A 23,670-nucleotide genomic window follows, 5' to 3' on the forward strand; every position below is an offset into this window, starting at 1 on the left:
TACACAGCCTGGCTTGAGCAGGCTCACAGTTAGTCTGGCAAATAGGATTAACCCAGCTCTGGCCCAGGGCTCCAGCAGGCAGGGGCTCGGTCCGCTCTTGCAGGAGAAAGTGAAGCAGCACCTGCTCGTTGTCGGGATGCCGGGCCCAGAAGGTGCGGGACCACAGGTAGGCATCCTTGCCCCTGGTCTGAGCAGATAGGGGACTGATGGCCTCGGGGCAGGTCGATGCCTGCACACAAAGGCCCCTCCCCGGCTCCGGGACCCCTGTCCCCCCGCGGCGTGGGGCCTGTGTTCTCTGTTTGGGATCTGTTAGTGCCTGCCCCGCTTTGGTCCCAGAGCCCAGGCGGCAGGGTGCCCCAGGGGCTTGGGTGCAGAGCCAGGCGGGCACTTGGGCAGTCCCCGTTGTGCTCTGCCCCCCAGGTCCCCTGCAGGGGCTCAGCGTCACCAAGGGGTTAGATGGAGCAAAGAGGGCACTCGCTTGGGGGCCTCTGAAGTGTGCCCCCTGCCTGGTCTGTCTCTGCGCATATTTTTCTTTTTACATCGGCCTTGCTGGGTCTGGTGAGGAGCGGCTGCCCGGCACTCACACCCATCTGGCCCTGGGCGTTTTTACTGAATTGATTTACTGTGTTGTGTTAATTTCTCCTGTACAGCAAAGTGGCTCTTATACGTATGTATGTATTCTTTAGTCACTCGGTCATGTCCAACTCTGCAACCCGGTGGACTGTAGTCTGCAAGGGTCCTTTGTCCATGGAAGTCTCCAGGCCAGAATACTGGAGTGGGTAGCCATTCTGTTCTCCAGGGGATCGTCCCAACCCAGGGATCGAAGCTGGGTCTCTTGCATTGCAGGCAGATTCTTTACCCACTGAGCCACGAGGGAAGCCCGCCGCATCCGTGTTCTTTTTCGTGTTCTTTTGCTTTATGGTTTGGCACAGGATATTGAGTAGAGTTCCCCGTGCTGTACAGCAGGACTTGGTTGTCTGACTCTGGGCGTCCGTGCCCGGCGTGGAGAAGGTGTCACCAGGGGCCTCCCGGCCTCCAAGGTGCTGGCCGGCAGCGTCCCCTCCGAGTCCTGGCCTGGGTCTCTGGAGGAGGCCTGCGGGCCACTGCTTCCTCTGACCGAGGGAACGGCTGGCATGATGCTGCCAGGTGGAGACAAGTCCCTGGGCCCTGGGGGCCACCCTCAGGCCAGCTCCCCCGGCCTCTGCCCCCAGCCCCTCCTGGAGGCTGTGGGGCTGTGCTGTGTGGTTCAGGGAGAGGGGCTGAAGTCAGCCGCTGGGCAGGGAGGGGTGGTGTGGCTGAGGCTGCCCGCTGGCCCGCAGCCATGCCCAGAGCCCCTCAAGGGAGCCGGGGCCCGGTGCAGACCCCAGGCTGGAAGGCACCTCAGTCCCGCAGGAGGCTCAGCCCCCGAGAGGAGGGTTTCCCATGGGTCCTCTGTCCCCACGGGTCCCTGCTCCCTCCCTGGGAACTGACCAGGTGCTTGAGCTGGGTGTGCAGGTGCCCGGGTCCTGACGCCCGGCTGCCCCGGACATGCGGTGCCGGCCTTTGCTGCCTTCTGTCTGGGGAAGCCGCGCTGCTGGGGTTGGCAGGGCTGTTGGGGGGTGGCGCTGAGCTCCCCTCGGCTGGGGCCTTCCAGTTGTCCTCCCTGGCTGGACATCCAGGCCGTTTTCGTGGCAGGAGACCCCTGCATCCAGGGGCTAATCCTGCCACCCTCAGGTCACTGTCGCCATGGCATGGCCCAGGTGGGGACACGGGGGAGGGGAGGAGTGCGTGCTCGGCCCTCGCCCTGCTGTGATGGCCACACAGTGACTGCCAGCGTGGCCCGCCCGCCGCACCCCTCAAAGCCCTGCCCGCAGTCTTCATCGTCCATCCTCACAGACAGGGCCCAGGCTCAGAGAGATGCTCCCAGACACACAGGCGAGCAGGAGGCGGGGACCAGGCCTGGAGGCCCTCGGACCCTTGCGGCTGGGGCCCTCCTCTGGCCTAGCCTGCTGTTGCCGAGGTGGGTTCTGGGAGGCGCCTCGTTGCTAGTGCCTGGCTTCAGAAACGTCCTGGAAATGCGCTGCTGACCGCCCGCCATCAGATAGCCCTGTGTGTAGAGAAATGAGGGCTCTGAGACACACTGCGGGAAGAAGTCCTCTCAGGTGTCCAAGGAACCCACTGGGAGAATTAGGACCCTGAATGTGGACCCTCCCGGGGATCCCAGAGTCCCGTCAGAGCCCCCGTGGGCGCCCAGTGCAGTGGGAGCATCCAGGGACTCAGGCAAGGCTGCGTGGGAGGGGAGCGTCCTTCCAGACCCAGGGGAACAGCCAGTGGCACCTCCATGCGGGATGAGCTTCCAGTGAACCCGTTTCACAGATGAACAAACTGAGGCACAGCGAGGCTGAGAGATGTGCCCAGCGGCACACGGCTTGCAGTGGGGAAGCCAGGGTGGGAACCGGGGCAGGCTCCCAAGCTCATGCTCTGCTGGGAGGGGCAGGCTCTGTGGACAGAAGCCTGGGTCTGGGGTGATGAAAGGGAACCGTCCCCTTCCCCTCGGCCCACGGAGAACCTGCCTGGCCTAGGGTTCGAGTGAGACTGCACCTCAGGGCCTCACATCCTCTCTGGGCCCCAGGTTCCCATTGGTCAGACGATCATTGGCACCCGCAAAGTTATGGGGGTGGTGGTGTTGACCTGCATGAGGCAGGCGGAGCCCCAGGCTGGAGGCTGTGTGTGATAAGGTGTTTCTGGGGGTGTGGCCCGGCAGGGCAGGGGGTGCCCGTGTGGGCACAGGGGGTTCCTACCACAGTCAAAGCCTCCCCTGTGCACTTAAGGTCAGAGCTGCTGGAGAGCGGAGAGCAGAGACCCCGCGTGCTGTGGGCACTTGTGTTTTTTTGTGCGGCCAAGGGCCCAGCACAGGGATTTGTGGCTGAGAAGGCCCGGAACTGCCCGATGAGACCAACGTGACCCTGACATGCTGATGATGCCAATGGGCTTTTTGGAAGGGGGCAGCATGGGGTCCCCCGGCAGGACCCCCGCCCCAGATAGAGGCAGCGCATCCTGTGGCTGGGACCTGCCTCGGCCGCCCCTCTTGCACCAGCTCTTTGGGGGTATTGGGGGGCTGCATCTCGCTGCCAGCCCAGCCCAGAAATAGCCATGACCTTCTGCACCCAGCTTGGCAGTGCCCGGGCTGAGAGGCCTACGTGCGCCTGGCTGAGTCCTTGCAGGGCGGCTGGGCTGGTTATTTTGGACGTGGCCTCCTGAGGCCAGGTCAGTGCTCTTTCCCGCGGTTCCTGCAGGCCCCTCTGACGTGCGTCCACCAGGGCCTTGGCCAGTGGCCCCGGCCACCTCCGTGATCTCGCGCCCCCTTCCTGCCTGCCTGACCCCCAGCGGCCTTGTGCTCCGGGCACAGGGCGGGGGTGGGGTGGGGGGGACTGGGCAGGCTCCGGGTGACGAGGCCTCCTGGAGCCCCGACATCTGCGGAGGCTGGGCCCCAGTTTCTCCTCCGGGGCCTGGTTGGGGGAGAAAATACACAGAAATGCCCACCCTGGGCTGGCTGGGAATGCTGGCTCAGCCCCTCAGAGCTGCCCTGCGAGGCCTGAGCCTCGGTTTCCTGATCCAGACGATGAGGGGCTGGGTGCCTTCCAGCACCAGTTTGGGGATGGATGTGGGGAGGGCCCCGCGACAAGGGCCCTGTGTGGGTCCAGTACGTGGAAGGGGCCTCCGGCCTTCTCCCCCTTTATGGGGCTGGACCCTGGGTCCAGGGTCGGGATGTGCATGGGAGGTAAGAGGAGGGGTGAGCTGGGCAGTGGCTGAGGGTGGCCTGGGGTGCTGGGAGCCCGTGGACCTGGGTCAGCCGGGCTGCAGGCTCCTGTCTTGTGACCCAGGCAGGGGATCCTGCTCTGGCCAGGCTCCTGGGTGTGGGGGTGGACAGAAGTGACCATCACACCCTGATGCTCCAAGGTCCACTCGCCCCTGGGCCCCCAAGGTCCCTGGCACCCTGCTGCTGGGGTCCTGGAGGAGGAGGAGCCAGCTCAGCTCCCGACCTCCCTGGTGGGTGCAGAGGGTTCGGGTGGGCACAGGGGACTGGCGGCCCTGCCTGAGGGTGCTGGGGGGAGCCGACCCTGCTCTCCCTTGGGAGGGGGAGTGCCTGCCGCGTGCTGGCTGCTGCTCACAGCCCCTCTCCTCTCCTCAGGCTCTCCTGCCCACCCTCAGGGACCCTGTCCCTCACTGTCCCCAGAAGTTAGCCATAGCTGCTTCTCCACGGAGAGGGGCTGGGGGCCATTGCCCAGCTTGATCAGGAGCCATCCCGCAGGGTGGGCTTCGCTGGAACCCAATCGTGTGCGCACCCCACCCCCGCCCGGCAGGCCGCACGGCCGCTCTGTGGGCACTTACGTGGTACAGTTCTGTTTTCTCATCCTGTGCCTGGCTGCTGGCTCAGAAGGCCCAGAGAGGGGAGGAGATGGGCCCAGGGCACCCAGCAGCCAGGGGGGGAGGACTTCTGTGCCGTGGGCACTCATGCAGGCCTTGTCCCCTTGCTGGCTGAGGACCCCTGTGGGGTCTCCAGCTGATCCTGGCGGGCGAGGGCGGCCTCCTCTCGGGCAGTGAGGCCTGTTAGGCCACATGGACCGTCTGTGAGGCCCTGGCTCCCACCCCTGTTCTCTGAGGCCCCAGCGTGGGAGCCCAGGGGTCCCGGATCTGCCTGTTGAGGGTCCCAGCGATATGCTCATGAAACAGGAGGGGCTGGGGCTCTGCCTGGGGAGCGCTCAGCTCTTGGGAGGCCAGGATCAGGGGCCTCCTTGGGCCTCCGTGTTCCTGGCAGGGGCTTGCGCTGGCTGGGGGCGGTGGGGGGGGCAGTGGCGGGGGCGGTGGTGGGGGGCGGTGGGGGGCGCGGTGCCAGGGCCTCTCAGGGGCATTGGTGTCAAGTGGATCCGTGAAACTCCATGCCCTTCCCGGAGGCCAAGCCCATTCTGGGCATCGGCCTTTAGGGGCCTTGGAGACGGGGTGGCATGGTGCCAGGAGTCGGTGCCAGCCCCATGGGGCCCAGGAGGAGCGTGCCAGGGCTGTGGGTGCAGGTCTAACTCCGAGCGCGGGGCAGGCTTGAAGTTCTTTTCCTCCTGTCTAGAATCCCAGCATGATGGGCTCTGCATCCCAGATAACCAGACCCCCCCCCGCTCCCCCCGGGGCTGGGGGCTCTCCAAGCAGAGAGTCTGGGGGCCTGGCAGGACCTACAGAACACCGCTCCCAGCTGCCCAGGTCAGCCCAGCTGCCTGTGTGAATACAGATGCCAGGGTCCCCGGGGGGTGGGAGGCCTGGGCCCAGAACAGTGGACACCCCATGTCTGTGTGGGGGACCCAGGCAGCGTCAGGCCAGAGGGCTGGGGGGTTGCTGAAGAGGGCTTTGGGGGTTGGCTGAGGCACTGGGTAGTCACGATGGGCTGAACCTGGGTGACAGGCCCTTGGGGAAGGGCCTCTGTCTGGGGTTGTGGCCAGTGGGGACCAGCGGGGACCTAGTTATGGGTGGCCGAATGCATGGCAGAGGGTAGGAACTGCCCCCGTTGCTCACTGGGCGGGGTACAAGCAGAGCATGGCCTCCCCCTGCCCCCAAGAAGTACAGGGCTGGGGGCTGGGTGAGCCTGAAATACACACCCCACCCCAGCCCTGTGGGTTCCACCCCTCCTGATGTCACCACGAATGGGGCAACATCCTGGTGGGGGAGGGGAGAGTGACCCTGACCCTGGGAAGCAGGAACAGCCCTTCCCCCACCGGCAGGGGTTCCCACTTCCCTAGTGCTTTTGTGGGCTCGGCTCCCAGGCCTGGGTGGGTGGGCTAGCCTGCCTGTGGGCTTTCTCCCCCACTTTCCTGCGGAAGAAACAGGACAACAGGAGGAACTGCACTGAGCTCAGAGGGGGCTCTGGGCAAACCTGGCTGCTCCCTGAGTAGGCTCGGGGGTTCCTGGGGGACTTCTTAGGTGGGGGGCAGACTGCAGAGGGCTGGGCTGTTTCTCTGGAGTTGCAGCGAGCTCCCCTCTGCAAGGAAAGGGCCCCAGGGGCCCCTTTCCAGCCCACAGCAGGCAGTGGGGAGCCAGGCCAGAGACCTGGGAAGCCCCCAGCCTGTGTCTGGGAGCGCCCACCCTGCCAGCCACAGGCCCGGGCTGGGCCTCTGACCCCTCCCCGCTGGCTCTGCTGCCGCCCACCTGCCCCGCCTGTCTCCTTCAGCTCTGCCTGCCGGCAGTTACAGGGCCCTGGGGACTGTCCTGCCTCCAGTGGGCCCCAGAGCCTGGCCCACAGGGGAGGGGCTCTCCCGCTCGCTTCCTGAGACTGGGGTGCCCGCCGTGAACTCTGACTTGTGTCCTGGCCCACCCCGCCTCCCTGCTTGGCCGCGGGGACTGCCCTGGGAGCCCGGATCCTTCCTGGGCTGCCCCTGCCTGAGCCCCCGCCTCCTGGGCTGGCGGGCGGTCCCAGGGCCTTTGACGTGGGGAGGGCGGGAGGCCAGGCCCGGGATAAAGCTGGGCTGGGGGCGCGGCCTCTGCAGGCCTCCAGGACTCAGGACGTGCGGGACAGCAAGTGAGTGTCTGGGGTTCCCAGCAGGCTCAGGTGGGTGGAGACTGGGATGTGGGCACCGTGGGGGCAGAGCCCAAGAGAGCACAGGGGCCCCCGGGATCCCCAGGCCTTCCTGCTCATGCTTGTGGCTCAGCGGGGAGCCTCAGTGGTTTCCTCTGTCCAATGGGGCGAGGGGGCCTTGTCCTTCCAGGCTCTGTGATGTTGCTGTGCGCCCTGGGCCTCTGGGGCGTGGCACCCCTGCCTCAGTGGTACAGGGCAAGGGTGAGCGGGACCACTGGTTACACAGTCGGCAGAGGGACAGGGTCACAGTGCAGAGCAAGGCCCCAGGGCCAGCTGCGGGGGCGGGTGGTGGTGGTGTACAGCCTGGTTCTTCTGCCCCTTGGGTAGTGACCAAGACCCCCTGCACCGGTGTCCTCTCTTGTTAGACGAGGGTCACAACACAGTGGCCACATGGCTGGTCACGTGTCACCATGCTAGGGAGTGAAAGGAGGTGGCAGTCCTTGCCAGCCGGGGTGAAGGGGGCTGTCTGGGGTCACCCGGTCAGCAGGTGCCCTAGGGGGTGCTCTGGGGCTGGCGACAGCCTGACCCACGTGCACCCAACCGTGGTTGGTGCGGCCGTTAATGCGGATTTGGACTCAGCCTCACAGTGACCAGCTGGGCCTCATCCAGCCCCCTTGTACCAAACGGATCAGGGAGGAGGAACCCCCAGCCCGGAAGTGAGGACCTCCTGGCCTTTGACTCCAGCTATCTTAGGGCTTCCTCAGAAAGCAGGTTCTCAACAAGCGGTAACTACCATCGTTAATGTTTACTGTTAATGGGTGGCAGCTTAGACTGTCAGCCCTTATTACCTTGGGTTTTCATAACCCCCTGAGGGGTTGGTGCTAATTGTGTTGAGCCCGAGAGCTGCTGGGCTCTGAGTTGAGGACGCGGAGCTGCTGACGCTGACGCTTGCTGCTGGGCCACTGTTGCGGCTGCGCTGAAGGCCTTGCCTGTGTTAGCGCCCCCGGGCCTGGGCTCCCAGCCGTGAGGTTTCCAAGACTCACTGGGGCGAAGAGAAGGAACCTGGGTCTCAGACAGCTCTGCTCTGCGTCTCTGTCTGGCCTCCGTGTGGAACGGGGCACTCAGTCTTCCGCCTCAGGTAGGGGGTGTGTAGGGTGAAGGCGATGGCGATGGTGGTGGTAGGAAGGTCCTGGACTGGCAAGTGCTGCTAGACAGGGCACGCTGTTCTTGCGGGGCTCAAGGGGGTCTGACATGTCCCCTCTCGGGGACCTGTGCAGTGCGTGCGCGTCCTGAGTCTCTGCCCAAAGGCCACGTCCTGAGAGGCCTCGTGTCTACCCCCTCACCCCCCGACCAGTGTTCTTTCTGTCTAACTCAGTCCATTGCCTGGTTGTATGTCCTGCCACTGACCCCCACCCCACCTGGGGTCGTGGAGGTTTGCTCACTTTTGACCCCCCAGTGTCCACCCCCGGAGGCAAGGGGGCAGTTGCAGGGGGGTGGTGCTCCCCCGGGGGAAGCCAGGGGAGGGGCGGCTGGGCCGTTGGCTGGTGTGGTCCAAGTGGGACCTGGTAGCCCAGTGACAGGTGGCACTGTGAAAATGCCACATTCTAACCCTGCAGGTGACAGCCTGGGAAACTGAGGCACTGGGGGAGTGAAGTCTCTTTGCGGTGACCCCAGGCTCAGTAATGCCACCTGCACGGGGTTAGGGGGGCACTCCCAGCCCCTCTGGGCAGCCACAGTATTATCCAGCCCACCTGTGCTGGGCAGTCTGGGAGGTGGTTTCTCAGGGTGGGGGTTGGGGTGCAGAGGGGTGGCCAGATGCCCCATCCGGGCGGGAGTGGGGCAGGAGAGGGCAGGCAGGCTTTGTGCATCTACTGGTGACTTCTTCCCTTGTGTCCCCAAGCTCAGCCTAGCACCCGGCAGTGGCGGAAGACGCTCAGTGAACATTTGTGACTTGGGTGAATGAATGAATGAACGGATGCTGGCTCCCCTGTCCCTCTTGGAGGAGCCCTGAGGTCCGGGGTGGGAGCAGGGGAGGCTGCAGGCAGGACCCGGGGGCCAGACTGGGCTCAGAGCCAGGGCTGAGGCCTCAGGTTGGGGAGGGGGTCCTGGTCAGTGGCGGGCGAACGGTGGGGCTTCGGGCAGAGGCAGGCAGCCCCGGGCTGCAGTCCCCCGTGTGTGGGCCACCGGGATGAGCAGCGGCCAGCGTGTCACCATGTGGCGGCACAGGCAGCCTGCCTGGGCAGCTGGAGCCGCCCCTTACACGCGCCACTGATCCTGCACGTGCCCCCGCCGTGAGCCCCCTGCAGGAAAAGCTGACCAGCACGCGGGAGACGGGGCTGGCTCCAGTGGAGGCCGGTGCCATGGCGGGCAGAGGTGACTCCTGCAGGGCTCCTGGCAGTCCTGCTGCCCCTGCTGCCCTGTCCCCTCGTTGGAGCTGCCGCCTGCTGGCCACAGAGGCCACGTTTTCCAGCCATTAGTGCCCACGGGCCCTCGTCCCGGCCAGGCAGGGCTTGTCATACCTTTATCCGATGAGGAGCCGGGGCCCCCAGGGGCAGGTGGTCCCAGATAGTGTCGGGCTCAACCCCAGACCCCGTGTGCAGGTCGGCCCTCTCTCTGTCCCCTGCCCTCTCCTCTCATGCTGGGCCCTTCAGGGGAGGCTCCAGGCCCCACACAGTGAGGCCAGGCCAGCTGAGGCCAAGGTGGGGAGGGCCAGGGCCTCGGGAGCCCTGTTGTGGGGAGGCCAGACCCCTCATCTGGGTGCCTGCCCAGTGGTGCCATTGAGACCAGGGAGGCTTTGGGTGGGCCTGGTGGACTCGGGGTGGCCACGGGGTTCAGAAGACCCGAGGTGCCTGGTCTGAGTCACCTGGCTGCCTGCTCCGTGCCCTCCACTGGTGACGGCCAGGCTGGGGCCCAGCAGCCTCACCCACACCCACCCACCTGCTCCTGAGTCCACAGTGGTGCTGTGGCCCGCCTGGGCCATGCTGGGGGCTGATGGCATGTGGGTGCCGGCCACTTGGGTTGACAAGCGTGCACCACGCCCATGAGGCACCGTTAAACCCGGTGTGGTAAGGGCGGCCCTGTGCAGCATCTGGGGGCAGTGTGTTTGCAGCCCTCTTCTCATCCCCAGATCCTGGCAGAGAACAGGTGCCTTCCCTGGGTGGAAACTCAAGCCTGCTCCTAACAGCTCTGCTTCCAGGTCAGAGCCTGGGCGCCTCTTGACCGGCTTGGAGCTGGCACCATTGGCAAGTGGCTTCCCTTCCTGGCGGTGTCACCACTTACAGAGGAGGTCTCAAGCTCCAGAGAGAGCAAGTGACAGCCCCAGGTCGCACGGAGTCGGGGCAGCTGGTCGAGCCCTGATGATGAGCTTCCAGACGTGAGCCGCATGCCTGTCGCCCTCCTCAGCCAGTTCTTCCAGGAAGCCTTCCCTGACCACCCGATCCTCCAATTCTGCCCTCCACAGCGCCTGCTGTGCTGGCTTATTCTGCTCTGCAGGGTGCCTCCTGCTGGGCCCCATCCAGGAGGCCCTAGAGGGGGCGGACGCATAACTCAAGGAGCTGCCCAGCGTGAAAGGTGCCGCCAAAGAGCAGCGAGCCCCCCGTCACCAGAGGTGTGCAAGCTGGTGATGAGCCGGCGCGGGTGACCTCTGAGGTTCCTCTGGACTTCAGGGGCTGCGATCCCGTGATGGTTTCTGGATGCTGCCCAGATCTGGAGCTCTGCCCAGGACGTTGGGTCATTTGTTCCTTCCACAAGTGGGGGGCCTCCTGGTGCCAGGCCCTGTGCGGAGGAGGCGGGTGGAGTTGAGCCCCTCCTTCAGGACACACGTTCCCCGGGGGGTGGGGAAACTGCTCTGAAGGGTTTGTGGCTGCAGGGAGGGCAGGCGGCCGAACTTGGTCAGTGAGGGGGCTGGACCCTCGGTGCTGTGGGCACAGGAGTGGGGGGCTCTGGGGAGATTCCCCGGGGGTGGGCGTGGGCTCGGCCTGTTGGGTCCCCTCCCCTCCCCCAAGCAGCAAGTGGACTTGGAATTGTCTGGGAGGATTCCAGGAACGGCTCCTGCCCTGATAAAAATAGACTTCTCTGAAGGGCTTGGGATGGTGCCAGGCCAGCAGGTGCCCCCCAGGCCTGGCCAGAGCGGGTGCCCCCAGTGAGGGGGGGACAGGGGTGCTGGTTTGCGGGCTCAGCAGTCCGGTGGGCTCTCGGTCCTGGGTGCAGGTCCACAAAGCTGATGGGACCTCTCAGCTTGTATGGATGGGGATGCAGTGTGACGTGGCAGGAGAGCAGCTTGCCCAGGGGTCCTCTCTCCAGAGGGTCAGGGTCTCCGGGAGTCAGCAAAACTCAGCCTGACTTTGGTTCTTCTGCTTGTCGGCTGTGTGACTCAGGTTAAGTCCCTCGACCCCTCTGAGCTGCTATTTTATTAATACAGTGTGGCCGATGGGCTTTGCTCATGGCATGCAGCATCCAGCACGGTGTCTGAGGGGACAAGCTCTCAGGAAGTTGTCCAGATGGGAGACCGATGGGGCCCTGAGTGCCCAGAGCTTGCCTTTAGGAAGAGGCTGCTGGAAGCTGGGCCCTAAGAGCACTGGATGGGTGTCCTGGGCCGAGCCCACTTTGGTTCTGGGTGGAGGAGCCCTTGCCCTGGGGCTCCTGAGCTGGTGGCAGGGACCTGGCTTGGCTGGGGTGGGGCTCCGGCTGGCCTTTCTGCCCTGGACACGGCTGTTCTCTCCTCGCCTCTGCCTGCTCGCCTGGCAGGGGTGGGGGAGCGCGGGTCCCCGGGCCTGGCTGACACTCTGGGTATGTGTGTGGGGAGAGCCTGGGACCTGGCCCTGCTCTGGGCTGGGCCCCCGGCCAGTTCCTCCCACCCCGCCCCTGTGGCGCTGACCGATGATTGCAGGGGCCAGGCTGGCTGGCTGGGAGCTGGGCTCAGAGCCGGGTTCCCAGCGAGGCAGGGCCTCTGGGGACCCTGTGTGCTGGGGGCTCTACCCACCCTGCTCCACCCCCTTCTGTGGGCCCCCGGGCTGGCCGGGGCAGGTACATGGTTGCCTGTGGTGTCCGGCTGCGCGCTCTCGGGGCTCACAGTCTGGGGAGCGCGTGTGCTCCTGAGCTGGTGCTTCCGGGAGGTGAAGCCAGCACCCTGCTGGGGGTTCAGGCCTGGGCCCAGGGGAGGGTTTCCCATCACAGAGGGCCTCCTGGGGAGGGGGCATGTGCACTGAGCACTGGAGGATGAGTGGGAGGTGGAGGCCCTCCCTGGGTGACGACTGCCTCCTCGAGTGTCCCCCTGCCTCAGTTTCCCCACCTGCATACTGGGGGGTTTGGGAGGAGGGAGTGATGGCAGCACCCGCAGGGGTGTGTCGAGGGTTCAGTGAGGGACAGCAGGGTCGGTCACACAGTAGGTGCTCAGGAAGTAGAGAGGTCCTGGGGTTTGAGGCTGGACAGCTGGGCAGGGCTCTGAGCAGGGCCAGACCAGGTGTTGGTCACCATCCTTCATCCTGTGGGCGTCAGCTTCTGGAGCCCACCCGGGCCATGGGGCACCCTCCTTTCCATAGCTCGCCATCCGGACCTGCACCGAGGTCTCCGCCAGGGCCCCGGCTGCAGCTGAGCTCCTCCGGACCTGGGGCAGCGCCAGCTCCCTGCTGGGGGAGCCGCTGGAGTGTTCAGGGCACAGCGGGAGGAAGGCGGGGTGCGCGGGCAGCGCCCCCGCCCTTGCGTTTCCCCTTCCTCGGCCGGCGCTTCCTCTCCCGGCCGGACCTCTTTGTTTGCCCCGGCGTGCGGGCTGGCCTGTGGTTATATTTAGGCGGCAGGTGTGGGAGTCACTACCAGCAGGGTCGCCCGCTGGTCACGGCCACGACGCCCACGTGATGCCTGGGCGCTATAAATAGCCCCCCCGCAGCCCGGCCGCCGGGCGTCCGCGGGGAGGCCGGCGCGCCCCGCGCACTGAGTCTCGGCCGCCGCGCCCCGGCCCTGCCCGGCCCCGCGCGAATGGAGGCAGCGGCAGGACGCTTGCCCGCCGCCGGTGAGCCGGGGCGCGAGGGCGGGGGGCGTGCCCGTAGGACCCCAGCCCCGCCCCGGGAGGGAGCCGTGCCCTCGGAACGAGCCCCTCCCGCACCCGCCCTATGGTGCGAGCTGCGGGACAGGGGGTCGCCGCCCACTGCGCCCCCAGCGCCCTCTCGGCCCGTTCCTACGCACGGTGCGCCCACGCACCCCCTCCTTAGCTCTCCTGGGACCCCCATGTCAGACAGGGTCCCGGGTCCACGGAGGCTGGCGCTCTGGAAGCCCTCTGGAGTCAAACTCCAGCTCCTCGGTCAGCTGTGCCACTGGAACTTGAGGCTGGGAACTCCCATGGGGAGCTCTTCCCGGGCCTGGCCTGCTCAGGGCCCTGGAAGGTCCCCCAGCCCGCCCTGGCCTGTTTACTTGTCTGCGGACAGGGGCCAGGCGGGGGCCTCTCTTAATGGGTCTGGAAAGGAGGACTGTCAGGGACATAGCAGAGAGCTCAGAGCCTTGTGCTGGGCAGCTGGGGCCCCAGGACCGCAGTGTGGGGCTGGTGGTGGGAAGGCAGAGGGAGGGGCCTCGGGCTTCCAGGAGGGCTCCCGTGTCCCGGGGTGGAGGTGAAGGTGGGTGTGAGGGGTTCCAGCTGGTGGACTTGGCTCAGCCCTGCCTGGGGGCCTGCTTGGTGACCTCACGGTGGGGGTGGTGTGGTTAGGAAGTGGGGCTCTGCCACAGGGGGAGGCCGCAGGCCTGGTTGAGCCTGGTGGGACAGCCTGGGGGCAGCAAGGGGGCTTTCACTGTTTCCCTCTTACCTGGGGGTGGGGGCCCTAGACGTTGAGGAGACAAGTCAGGTATCTGGCAAGACCCCAGCCCCGCTGGGCAGTGATCTTGGTCCAGCCTCAGCCCAGACCCTGACCCCATTCCATCTAGGGCCCTGACCCCTGCCCCCAGCTAGCCTGACCCTGGGCCCCAGCCTGCAGGTGACAGGTTTCACATGGGCAGGACTGTGGGGTGGCTCTCCAGGGACGCTGGCAGGAGAGCCAGGCCGTCTGCTCTTGCCCACAGTGTCTCCCCAGGTGTCCAGCAGGTTGGGAGGTGGCGGGTCGGGCCCTTGGGAGAGGCCTGTTGTCCTGTGGCTTCCCTGGGCCCCTTCCCTCCCTTCCCTCTGTAAACAGGCATGCACGGGGACCTCCCGCAGCCCCAGGAGGGCAGGTTCTCACGTGCTGTTCAGGGCGCCTGGCGGCTGGCTCTTTCCTCGCCTGCACTCGGAGCGGAAGCCCGCTCTGGGATGGTGCGCGGTCCCTTCTTCCTGCCTTTGACCCCCTCCCTGGGGACCCCCACGTAACCTTCCTGAACCGGGCAAGGGGCAGAGCGTGAGCCTGGAGCAGCTGTGGAGCCGCCCGCCGCCCCCACCCTGCTGTGTCTGGTTCCCAGCTGCAGGCCCGGTCTGCACCCGGGCTGAGGCTCCAGGGGCCCAGCCGGCCTGGTGGGCAGCTGGGGAAGGGGGTGCTGGGCGGGGCAGAGGTAAGAGGTGTTGGCTGGGTGGATGAAGGACTTGCCCGGTAAGCAGGTGTGGATTCTGACAGCGGGGCCAGGCTGAGCCCAGTGGCTGGAGGGGTCTGCTGACCACTGGGTTGTGCCAGAGGGGCGTTGGGGGCATCTTCTCTGGCCCCTCAGTTTGCAGATGGGGAAACTGAGGCTAGTGACGTGGTCAAGGTCTCCCAGCCTGTCCGTGGGGGTGGGAGTGGGGCTCATTGCTCCTGTTGGGGCCCCTGGCCCTGGCCTTTTGGGGCCTAGAGAGGGAGACACAGGCCTGGAGGTGCTTGACAGCCGTCTCTGGGGCCCGGCCATGTCCCTCCTTGAGGCCCTGTCACGGTGGGACCCCAGTCCCGGCCACCTGTGTTGTTACTACCTTGGCAAGCGCCTGGCGGCCGGCCCCGGCCTGCGGGCTCCTGTGGGCTGTCCCTGCTTCTTTGAGCTCCTGGGGGGCAGTGGCTTGTTTGCTTCCATCGTGCGGCCAGCCCTGTGGGTGAGTGGTGGACAGCGGCCCTGGGCAGAGGCTGACCAGAGCCTCCGGTTTCCACGGGGGAGCCCTTGAGAGACGTGTAAGGTGGCTCGTGTCTGTGGGGGGTTGCTGCCACGCCGCCCCCACCCCCCACTGTGCTCTGTCACCATGGCCTCTGTGCTGGAGCCCCTTCCCCCGAGGACCAGGGCTGCTCCAGAGTGATCTGGGCTCAGAGACACGGCAGAGGCCAGAATTTCACAGAGGAGGGGGCTGACCGTCTGGTGGCGGGGGCGGGGCGTCGTGGAGGGGCCCGGGCTTCGGGGGGTGGCTCTGTCACCACAAATGCCTTGAAATTGTGTGTCGGGGTTCAGCACACTCGTGGTTTTCCTGAGGGGGAAACCGAGGCCGGTGAGGGAGGGGCACGGGCTGGAGCCCCTTTTCATTACCTTCTCCCCCTCCCCAGACGCTGCCTGCCTCTGACCAGCCTGGCATTTATGGAGAGGCCCTCGGGGGGCAGCCCTGAGTACTGCCGCGCCCAGCATCTGCATCGCGCCCGCTGCTGAGGCCCCCGCGCCTCCGGCCTCACCATTGCCCTCGCCCGCTCATGGCCCCTGCCGCCTGGCCCGGGGCTGGCTCTGCGGCCTGAGCCCCCCGCCCCGTTCCAGGACTTGCCGTACCCCAATGGGGTAACGTGACGGAGGCCCCGCGTCACTGCTGCCCGCTGTCCGCCTGCGGCCGCTGCCTACCATCCCCACCCCACGGCGGCCCCATTGGTTCAGTTTCAAGTTCGTTCTGCCTTTAATCCTTGGGGTCTGGGGCCTTGGAGCAGAGTGGCCCTCTAGCCATCCACCGATGCCGAGGGGGGTGTCCCCGGCGACAGGTGCAACGCTGGCCACGGCTTCAGCAGCCGGATTCACTTTGGGCTTTTTAAAGTTTTTTTTGCTGAGTTTTTTGGTGGTTGTTATTTCTGCTTTTGCCCCCTAGTAATCCTCCAGCCCTGAGAGGCAGGAGCTTGGACTCGGCCCGTTTTACTTCTGGGGGCTCTTTTGTTCTTTCTGTGTTGTAAAGTGTTGGGTTTTCTTTTTTTAATCATCCACCCGTGATCTGGGCAGCATCCTCCCCCCACCCAAGTATTTGCACAATATTTGTGCGGGGTCTGGGGGGGCAGGTTTTTTTTTTTTTAAGCATTTTCTCTCTCTTGGACAAGCACAGGGATCTCGTGCCCCTCGGTTCTGGGGGGTGGTGGGCCCTTCTTGCGTTCACATCCCCAGCCCCGTCTGTGGGCAGCAGCCATGGCACGGATGAATCGGCCGGCCCCCGTGGAGGTCAGCTACAAGAACATGCGCTTCCTCATCACGCACAACCCCACCAACGCCACCCTCAGCAGCTTCATTGAGGTGAGCATCTGGCACGCCTCATGGCCAGGCTGGGGCCTCCGAGTGAGAGGAGAGCTTGGGATGACAGGTCCCCCGGGAGAGGCACACGAGGGTGTGTGTGGGGCTGGGGTGTGAGGGCTGCAGGGGTCAGTGGGTTGGGCAGTGGGACCCATGCCGCATGAGCAGAGACAGGTGCGGAGGTAGGAGGTGAGACAGGTCTCGCTTCCTCAGGACGTCCCTGTGGCTGGTGTGGTCCCGAGCCCTTTGCTGGCCATCTGGCCTCTGTACAGAGGCTGAGCAGGAGGAGAGGAGGGTGGTGGTCCCCCCAGGAGAGGACTGGCTGCTTAAACAGCCTGGAGAAAGCAGAGCGGGGACAGGGCATGAAGGCCAGCTCCACAGCCAGCCCAGGCTGCGGGAAGCCCATGGGCTCCAGGGGCTCCTTGGAACCAGGCTGGGAGCTCTCGGCACAGGTATCTGCGTGAGGAAGGGCTGGGCAGCAGTCCAAGCCAGCCATAGGAGAGAGTGACCACTGTACCCCAAGAGCCAGCTGCCGAGCTGTCTGCTGCTCGTGGCCCCGGCAGACGGGACCAAATGTTTGCAGAGCCTGCCGTTCTCCGCGGGGCTCCTAGAGGAGACTGGCCTCTGCAGTGCTCCTTGCTGTTTACAGAGCCTGTGACTGTGTGCTGTGCCTTTTGTGACCTCAGACCTCCAGCCGTTCCCTCTGCAACAAGATATAAGCCTCTCTGAGTGCTCCTTATGGTTGAACAGGGGCCTGGACACAGGAGAACTTCAGCAACTGTGTAGACACTAGACTATGGAGGGGGGCAGTGGGCACCCTGCCGTCGGGAGACCTGGACTCTAGACATTGATCTGGGGACCCTGTGGAGGAGGGCTGTCTCCCTTCATGGCCCATGATTGGGGTCAGGGCTCAGAGTGTGACCAGTGTCAGGAGTCAGAGTGTGAGCAGGGTCAGGGCTCAGTGTGACCAGGCTCAGGGCTCAGAGTGTGGCCAGGCTTAGAGTTCAGAGTGGGACCAGGCTCAGAATCTCAGAGTGTGACCAGGGTCAGGGCTCAGGGTATGACCAGGGTCAGGGCCCAGAGTGTGACCAGGCTTAGGGCCCAGTGTGGGACCAGGGTCAGGGGTCAGTGTGTGACCAGGCTCAGGGCTCAGAGTGAGACCAGGCTCAGGGTTTAGAGTGGGACCAGGCTCAGGGCTCAGTGTGGGACCAGGCTCAGGGCTCAGAGTGGGACCAGGCTCAGGGTCAGAGTGGGACTAGGGTCAGGGCTCAGTGTGTGACCGGGGTCAGGGCTCAGAGTGGGACAGGTGTCAACACTCAGTCTGTCATGAGGTCCGGGCCCAGCCTGGTCTGGGGAGCAGCACCCTTGGCTGCAGGCCCAGAGGAATCTTCGGTGCCCCTTTGGCTCAGAGCCCTGCTCCGCCCCCTGCTCCGCTCCTGACCCGCCCCTGCCCCTGCCCCACCCCTGCCCCGCCCCCTGCTCCCTGCATTCTCAGAATAGCTCTGTGCTCTCCTCTCTGTGTCCAGTGTCCCCGTCGCATGATGAGCAAGGTCCAGCGGCTGATTCCTCACTGCTCCTAAAATAGCTGCCGGGAGCAGGTGGGGGTGGGTGCACGTGGACCCCATGCAGCAGAACGCCCCCACCCCGGCGTATAAATATCCCTGCGCTGGCTGTGAACTGCCTTGACCTTTCCCCGGGTAGCTTGGGGCTTGGCCGCTGGTGTATGGGGCCTGGCTCCCTCCTGAGCGCCCTCTGGGCATGTGCCCACCCTCCCCGCCCCGAGGTGCCCCTCCCTTGAGACCCTGAAGGCCCCCGTCCGGGGTCTGGCTCTGCCCCTGGGTGGACCTGTCCCTGCAGTCTGGGCTGGGAGGGCTGCTCAGAGCAGGACCACACGGGGGCTCACGTGTGGGCTCTGGTGTCCTCGCCCTGCTTGGGGACCCGGGAGCTCGGTCTGGAAGTTGCTGGTGTGCTCTGGGGTCCCGAGCATCCTAGAGGAGGGAGGTCGTGCTGGAAGTTGGGCTCCCAGCTGTGTCGCCTCAGTGGTGACGCAGGTAGGTGGGTCACTCTGCCTGCCACAGGGTGAGCCCAGGGACACTCGCCCCAGAAGCATCAGGAAGAGCTGTCCCACCCCTGCAGGTCCCTGAGCTGCTGGCGATTCACGCTGGGCCCCACCTTTCTGTCCCATCGAGGGCCGTGGGGTCCCCCACCCAGCCGCGTCTCCCTCCTCCCTCCCTGCCAGGACCTGAAGAAGTACGGGGCCACCACCGTGGTGCGCGTGTGTGAGGTGACCTACGACAAGGCCCCGCTGGAGAAGGACGGCATCACGGTTGTGGTGAGGGCCGCGTGCGGCGGGGAGGCAGGCATGTGTGGCCTTGCTGCGCGCCCGGCTGCCCCGCAGTGTCTGTGCGCAGGCTGCATCTCTAGAGCGTCGGCGCTGTCTCACCGCGCTCGGCGTCTGGCCCTTGTCGCCAGGCAGCGGGTGCCTCCCTGGGGGTGGGCTGGGTGCACCTGGTGGGTCCCTGGGGAGGCTCTCCCGAGGCTGTGGGGAGGGACCCTTGGGGCGGTTTCCTTGGTCCCTGGTAGTGGGGACCGGCGTCCAGGCAGCAGGCCCCATGGGATGGGCCACGTGGTACCTGCCCTGTGGGGAGGCCCCCGAGCCAGGTGACAGTGACGAAGGTGGTGAGAGGGGCCGGAGCCTTGGGATGGACAGGCCTGCCCCTTCCCCGCTGAGTGACCCGGGGTCCTCCCGTCTAGAGCGGGGTGCCTGAAGGGCACCCTGTGAGCGCTGTAGAGTAGCCCGGAGCACAGGGCTCAGCGCTTTCCCACGCCTCCCCTGCGGCAGGAAGGGCTTTGGGTTAGACACGCAGTTGCCAGGCAGACCCTTGTCCTCCAGGGCCCCTCCAGGGGTGCTGAATCTGGAGTCTGGGAACAGGATCAGATGCCCAGGTGCCTGGCCTTGGTGGACACGTGGATGCACCCCTGGTGCCAAGCGGTGCTGATTCTGGGGCGGCCCCTCTGCCCTGCGTGAATGTGCTCTGCGGGAAGTGCTCCCCTCGGGCCCGGCTGCTCTGTGCCGCTGTGCTGGGGGCTGGGGACACAGACAGGCCTGTGTCAGCCACGTTCATGGACCAGGCCCCTTGGGTCTGTGGGCCCAGAACGGCTCAGGCTGGGTGAGTCCAGAACCACAGCGTGGACTGACGAGAGGGGAGTAGGGCTCCTGGGGCTGCCCCCCAAAAAGAGCAGCGTGTTCTGGGAAGGCTTCCTGGAGGAGACGATGGGAGGAGCCTTGCAGGGGGGCGCTCTCTGGGGCCTGTGCCCCGACCATCACCCTCGGGGGGCTCCTGATATCCTCCTTGCTTGTCAGAGCGCCCCTGGGCAGGCTGGCCTGGGCCCCAGCTCTCACCCCATCTTCAAGTTGGGGTTCCTCACCGGCTGCTGCCTTCTGCAGGACTGGCCGTTTGATGACGGGGCGCCCCCGCCGGGCAAAGTGGTGGAGGACTGGCTGAGCCTGCTGAAGAACCAGTTCTGTGATGACCCCGGCAGCTGCGTGGCTGTGCACTGTGTGGCTGGCCTGGGGCGGTGAGCCAGTGGGGTGGGGCAGCTGGCTTGAACTTGGGGACCTCTTGGCCTGGCTTGCCATCAGGCGTGGGTGCTGAGCCCACATCATGTGACTTCCTTCCGGGGGTTGGGGGGCGGAAGTCCTTCCCAGAGTCTGACCCTGCTCCCCGCTGCTGTGGCCAGGACTTTGTGCGGGAAGGAGCTGACAGCCCTGCCCCTCCCCAGACACAAAGACCCCACACCTGCCAGCTAGTCATGGGAATTGTGAACGTGGTTTGTAACCGAGAGTCAAGCTCTCATCCACGGGGAGACCCGAGCCCAGCACTTTGCTCTCCCTTCTTCAGCCCTCCCACCTACACGTTTATACACGAGGAGCCTGAGGCACAGAGGTGGCCTTGCCTACCTGGGGCCACACAGCAGGCACAGGCAGAGCCTGTGCCCTCCATGGGGCGGAAGCGCCACTGGGGAAGCCTGGGCCACCCCAGGCCCCGAGGGGGAAGGCATCGGGGAGGGCGTGGGTGCCCGGGCCTGGGTGACCTGGCCCTGCCGTCCGCCCAGGGCTCCCGTCCTCGTGGCGCTGGCCCTCATCGAGAGCGGGATGAAGTATGAGGACGCCATCCAGTTCATCCGACAGTGAGTGGCTGGTGGGGAAGGGCGCTGGTGGGTGCAGGGGGTCCTTATCCTTCCCTCCCTACCCCGCAGGGGCCCAGCGCCCTACCAGGAGGCACTCCTGACCCCTGGCCCCATGCCGTGCTCTGAGGCCTTCCCCAGTTCAGGGCAGCCTCCTGTGGTACCAGCGCACCCCTCAGGCTGCCTAGCCCCAATTGAGGACGGGTCCCTGTGTGTGGTCTGCTCCCCAGACTGGAGCAGAGAGTGAGGAGAGGCTACACGCAGTGCCTGGCTGGTCCCCTCTCTGGGGCCCATGGCTCCTTCAGCCTGGGGTGCATCAGTCCGCACTGGCCCTATGGTGCTGAGTAACAGGCCGGTCCAAACCCATCTCTGACACAGGGAGCTGGGGCAGACACCTCTTTAGGCCTCCAGCACTCCTGACATGGGGTGTCACTCCCCTCAGCTCTTGGGAGAGGAGGAACCCCCAGAAGCCATCCAACCCAGCCCAGCAGTGAAAGGAGCCCCCCAGTGCCACCTGCCCCACCTGCCCCAACCCCCCCCGGGACAGCCGACACCCCAGGATCTTTCAGGACTGCCCTTCTGAAGCCCTGGCCCCTGGGCCCTCTGCGCCCCATTCTCAGCCCCCATGGAGGTCTCCCAACCTCCTCTCCTTGGAGGGAGGGGGCTCCTGTCTGCTGCTGCCCCCAGGAAAGGAGCCCTGGTGGAGCAGGGTGCCGGGGTGGCAGCAGGGACAGTGGGGTGGGCACAGAAGACCTGAGTCCGCCCCCAGCCCACCCATCGTGAGTGTGTGTGTGTGAGACTCGTGCACAGTCCGTGCCTGGGTATCTTCTTGTGCTGCTCCCCTGATGACAGTTCCCAGGGCACAGCCATCTCTTTCTCCCAGAGGCAGGCTTGTTTACCAGTCAGGCGGCCAGCCCTGCGTGTGCCCGCAGGAGCTCTGGCCTCCTCGGGACCCTGGCACGTGTGCACACACACCAGGCACACGGTTTCTCTCTGTGAGCCTGTGTGCAGCTCTGTGCCTTGGCACAGATCTCAGGCGGCCCCAGGGTAAGGGCCAGGCCTTCACCATCACCTCTGCCCCACGCACCTCGCTGAGCCCAGCCTTCACCATCACCTCTGCCCCATGCACTTGAGCCTGCGGTTCCCTAGTTCCATGCCTGTGACTTGGGGGCTGGGCCCAACCTGGTGACTCAGAGCAGCGCGGGCTTGCTCCTCCCCGGCCCACACATCATTGACCAGAGCCAGTCCACAGCCACGTCCGAGGTCTCGGGCGGTGGGGACCTCTGGAAGTGCCTGGTGGGCAGTGCTAGGTACCCCCACACCCAGGCACCTGAGGGCCACCTCCTGTCTCCTCTCCTCTCCCTTCCAGCCAGCCGGCATGCCAGGCTCCATCCCCATGGGCTCTGCTTTCGGGGGGGGGGGGGGGGTGGTACCCAGGTAAACACGCGGGCCTTGGAGGGTGGGGACCTTGGGGTTGGGGAGGTGAGGCGGTCAGCCTGGAGGAGCGATAGCCAGGTGACCTGAAGGTCAGCGGCAGTGGCTGCAGTGAGTGATTCTGGCGGAAGGAACAGCCCGGGCAAAGGCCCAGAGGTGGGAGGGCTCTGGGGGTCGCGGGGACCCACTCCAGCCCCTCTCACCTCTGGGGCCTGCAGCTCTGGGGCAGAGCGGGCGGCCGAGCCTGGGTCCTACCTTACCCCCACCCCGGTCCCGTCTGCCCAGGAAGCGGCGCGGAGCCATCAACAGCAAACAGCTCACCTACTTGGAAAAATACCGGCCGAAGCAGAGACTGCGGTTCAAGGACCCCCACGCGCACAAGACCAAGTGCTGCATCATGTAGCTCAGGCCCTGGGCGCCCGGCGCGGGCTCAGCAGGGCTCCCGCCACAGGCCGCCCTCTGCCCTTTGCTCCCAGCCCCCCGGCACACCCGCCCCCCACACCCCTCGCGGGTGTTTTCTGTCTCTGCTCCCTCCCTCTGTCCACCCAGCAGGTGTGTGTGTGTGTGTGTGTGTGCATGCACACGTGTGCATGTGCGTGCACCGCTGTCTGGTCCAGCCTTCCTTTTGTCTTGGCCCGCGTGTCTGTCTCTCTGTGCCCTCAAGCCCTCACTGTCCCTCTGAGGCTTAATCCCCCCAATCTCCCCGCCCTATGTCCCTGGCTGTCCTGTTAATGCCCTGCCCACACCGCCTCCAGGCAGCTCTCCTTCCTGGCCGGTTTGTTTGGGGGCTGGTGTATTTTTTAACCACTGGGCCCAGCCCCTTATCTGCGGCCCCTCACCCTGACCTGTTCTTGGCACCTTAAATTATTGGGTCTGGGGCAGTCAGGTGTTTTGGACACTCGAAGGCAATAAAACCAGACCCTGTGGCTGTGTGTGCCTGGAGAACGGGGTATGGGCGGCCTTGGGGGGCTGGCGGGACCCAGGGATGCTGCGGGGCGCATCCCCTCCTGCCGGCTGTGCTCGGCCACCCCCTGGCGTCCACGCTGGGTCCCTGCACTCCCTGGCTCAGGGTAGGGCTGTCCCAGATAGAACACAGCAGGGGCTGAGGCCCGAGTGGGCTCTGCCCAGTTGCCCTGTTGCTGTGTTGGGGGCCGGGTCACCAGCATTGCCCCCATGCGGGACAGGATGGGTCACTTGGTAGTTATTCTGGGTCATGTGTCCGGCGGGGTGGCTTCCTCATCCTGCCCCCCACTAAGTGTCCTCACTTCAGTCTTAGAAGCCCAGAGAAGGCAGGGGGTGATGGTGCCCACTGGGCTTGGGGTGGAGGGACACGCCGACTCCTCACCCCGGGGCGGGGAGGGGAAGCTGGAGGGGTGGAGGGTGACCCCGGGGTTCCTGGGGTGAAAGGTCAGAGTGTGTTGGGGGCTGGGCCTGCTGGAGGGCACGGATGTTACCCTGCTCCGTGAGCAGCTCTGCTCTCACAGAGCTGGGGGCCGGCCCCTTCCTGGGGCAGGTTGGCCGCGCCTTCCCCGGGTGGGATGGTGGCCCACCCACCAGGTCTCAGGCCCTGTCTCCACCCCTGGCCTGCTGTGGCCGGCCTGGCAGTCAACCGTTGCTGCTGGTTAGTGGGGCATCTCTTGTGTGCCCGAGTCTAGAGCCTTCCATCCTGCTGGTAAGGCCTGTGCTCCCTCAACTTCAGGCTTCACCTGTCTCGGTACCCCGGGGTTTATCCAGTCACCATTGGCTGCAGAAGCCTCTGGGGCCCAGGCCTACCCAGCTCCAGGCTTTTACTAAGACCAGACTTCCCAGGGGCAGGATGAACTGGGGTGAGGCAGGGGGACGTGCAGGAGGCCCCACTGCCCACTGCCCACTGAGGGGAACCAGGGAAGTCTCCCTTTTAGGGGAGATGGCACCCCCCCCAGCTGGGCTCAGGGGACCCTCTTCCCAGCCAGGGGTTGTAGCAGAAGTGGGGTGGGGGGCACCCACAGGGGCCTGTGGACAAAATGGGGAGCTGTGAAAAGCCAAACCCACCCAGAGCCCCTCCTCAAGTGGTGCCATTCAGAGACTCGCAGGTGGGTGGGCGGGCGGGGGCCCCAGCTCTGCCCAGGGTCTTTTACTCCTCTCCCCGGTCA

General features: G+C 65.7%; 1 protein-coding gene across 2 annotated transcripts; it reads left to right on the forward strand.

Moving 5' to 3' along the window:
• Nucleotides 1-6,396: 6,396 nt before the first annotated feature.
• On the forward strand, nt 6,397-22,464 carry PTP4A3 (protein tyrosine phosphatase 4A3). 2 transcript variants are annotated; one of them, XM_006043779.4, is made up of 6 exons: nt 6,397-6,541; nt 14,986-15,919; nt 18,156-18,248; nt 19,365-19,495; nt 20,033-20,107; nt 21,824-22,464. In XM_006043779.4, the coding sequence occupies exons 2-6, from the start codon at nt 15,815-15,817 to the stop codon at nt 21,939-21,941; spliced, it is 522 nt and encodes a 173-aa protein (XP_006043841.1). In that variant the 5' UTR covers nt 6,397-6,541; nt 14,986-15,814; the 3' UTR covers nt 21,942-22,464. The 2 variants fall into 2 exon arrangements, with proteins under 2 accessions (XP_006043841.1, XP_006043842.1); XM_006043780.4 differs by lacking the exon at nt 6,397-6,541 and adding an exon at nt 12,397-12,545.
• The last annotated feature ends 1,206 nt before the right edge of the window (nt 22,465-23,670 follow it).

The sequence above is a fragment of the Bubalus bubalis genome, chromosome 15 (assembly GCF_019923935.1).
Source record: "Bubalus bubalis isolate 160015118507 breed Murrah chromosome 15, NDDB_SH_1, whole genome shotgun sequence".
Taxonomy (NCBI): domain Eukaryota; kingdom Metazoa; phylum Chordata; class Mammalia; order Artiodactyla; family Bovidae; genus Bubalus; species Bubalus bubalis.

Excerpts from the sequence above, each read along its gene's own strand:
- PTP4A3 (XM_006043779.4), top strand. The coding sequence starts at position 15,815 with ATGGCACGGATGAATCGGCCGGCCCCCGTGGAGGTCAGCTACAAGAAC. Across the intron at positions 15,920-18,155 it reads CCCTCAGCAGCTTCATTGAG|GACCTGAAGAAGTACGGGGC; the intron begins GTGAGCATCTGG and ends CCTCCCTGCCAG. Across the intron at positions 19,496-20,032 it reads TGTGTGGCTGGCCTGGGGCG|GGCTCCCGTCCTCGTGGCGC; the intron begins GTGAGCCAGTGG and ends CCGTCCGCCCAG.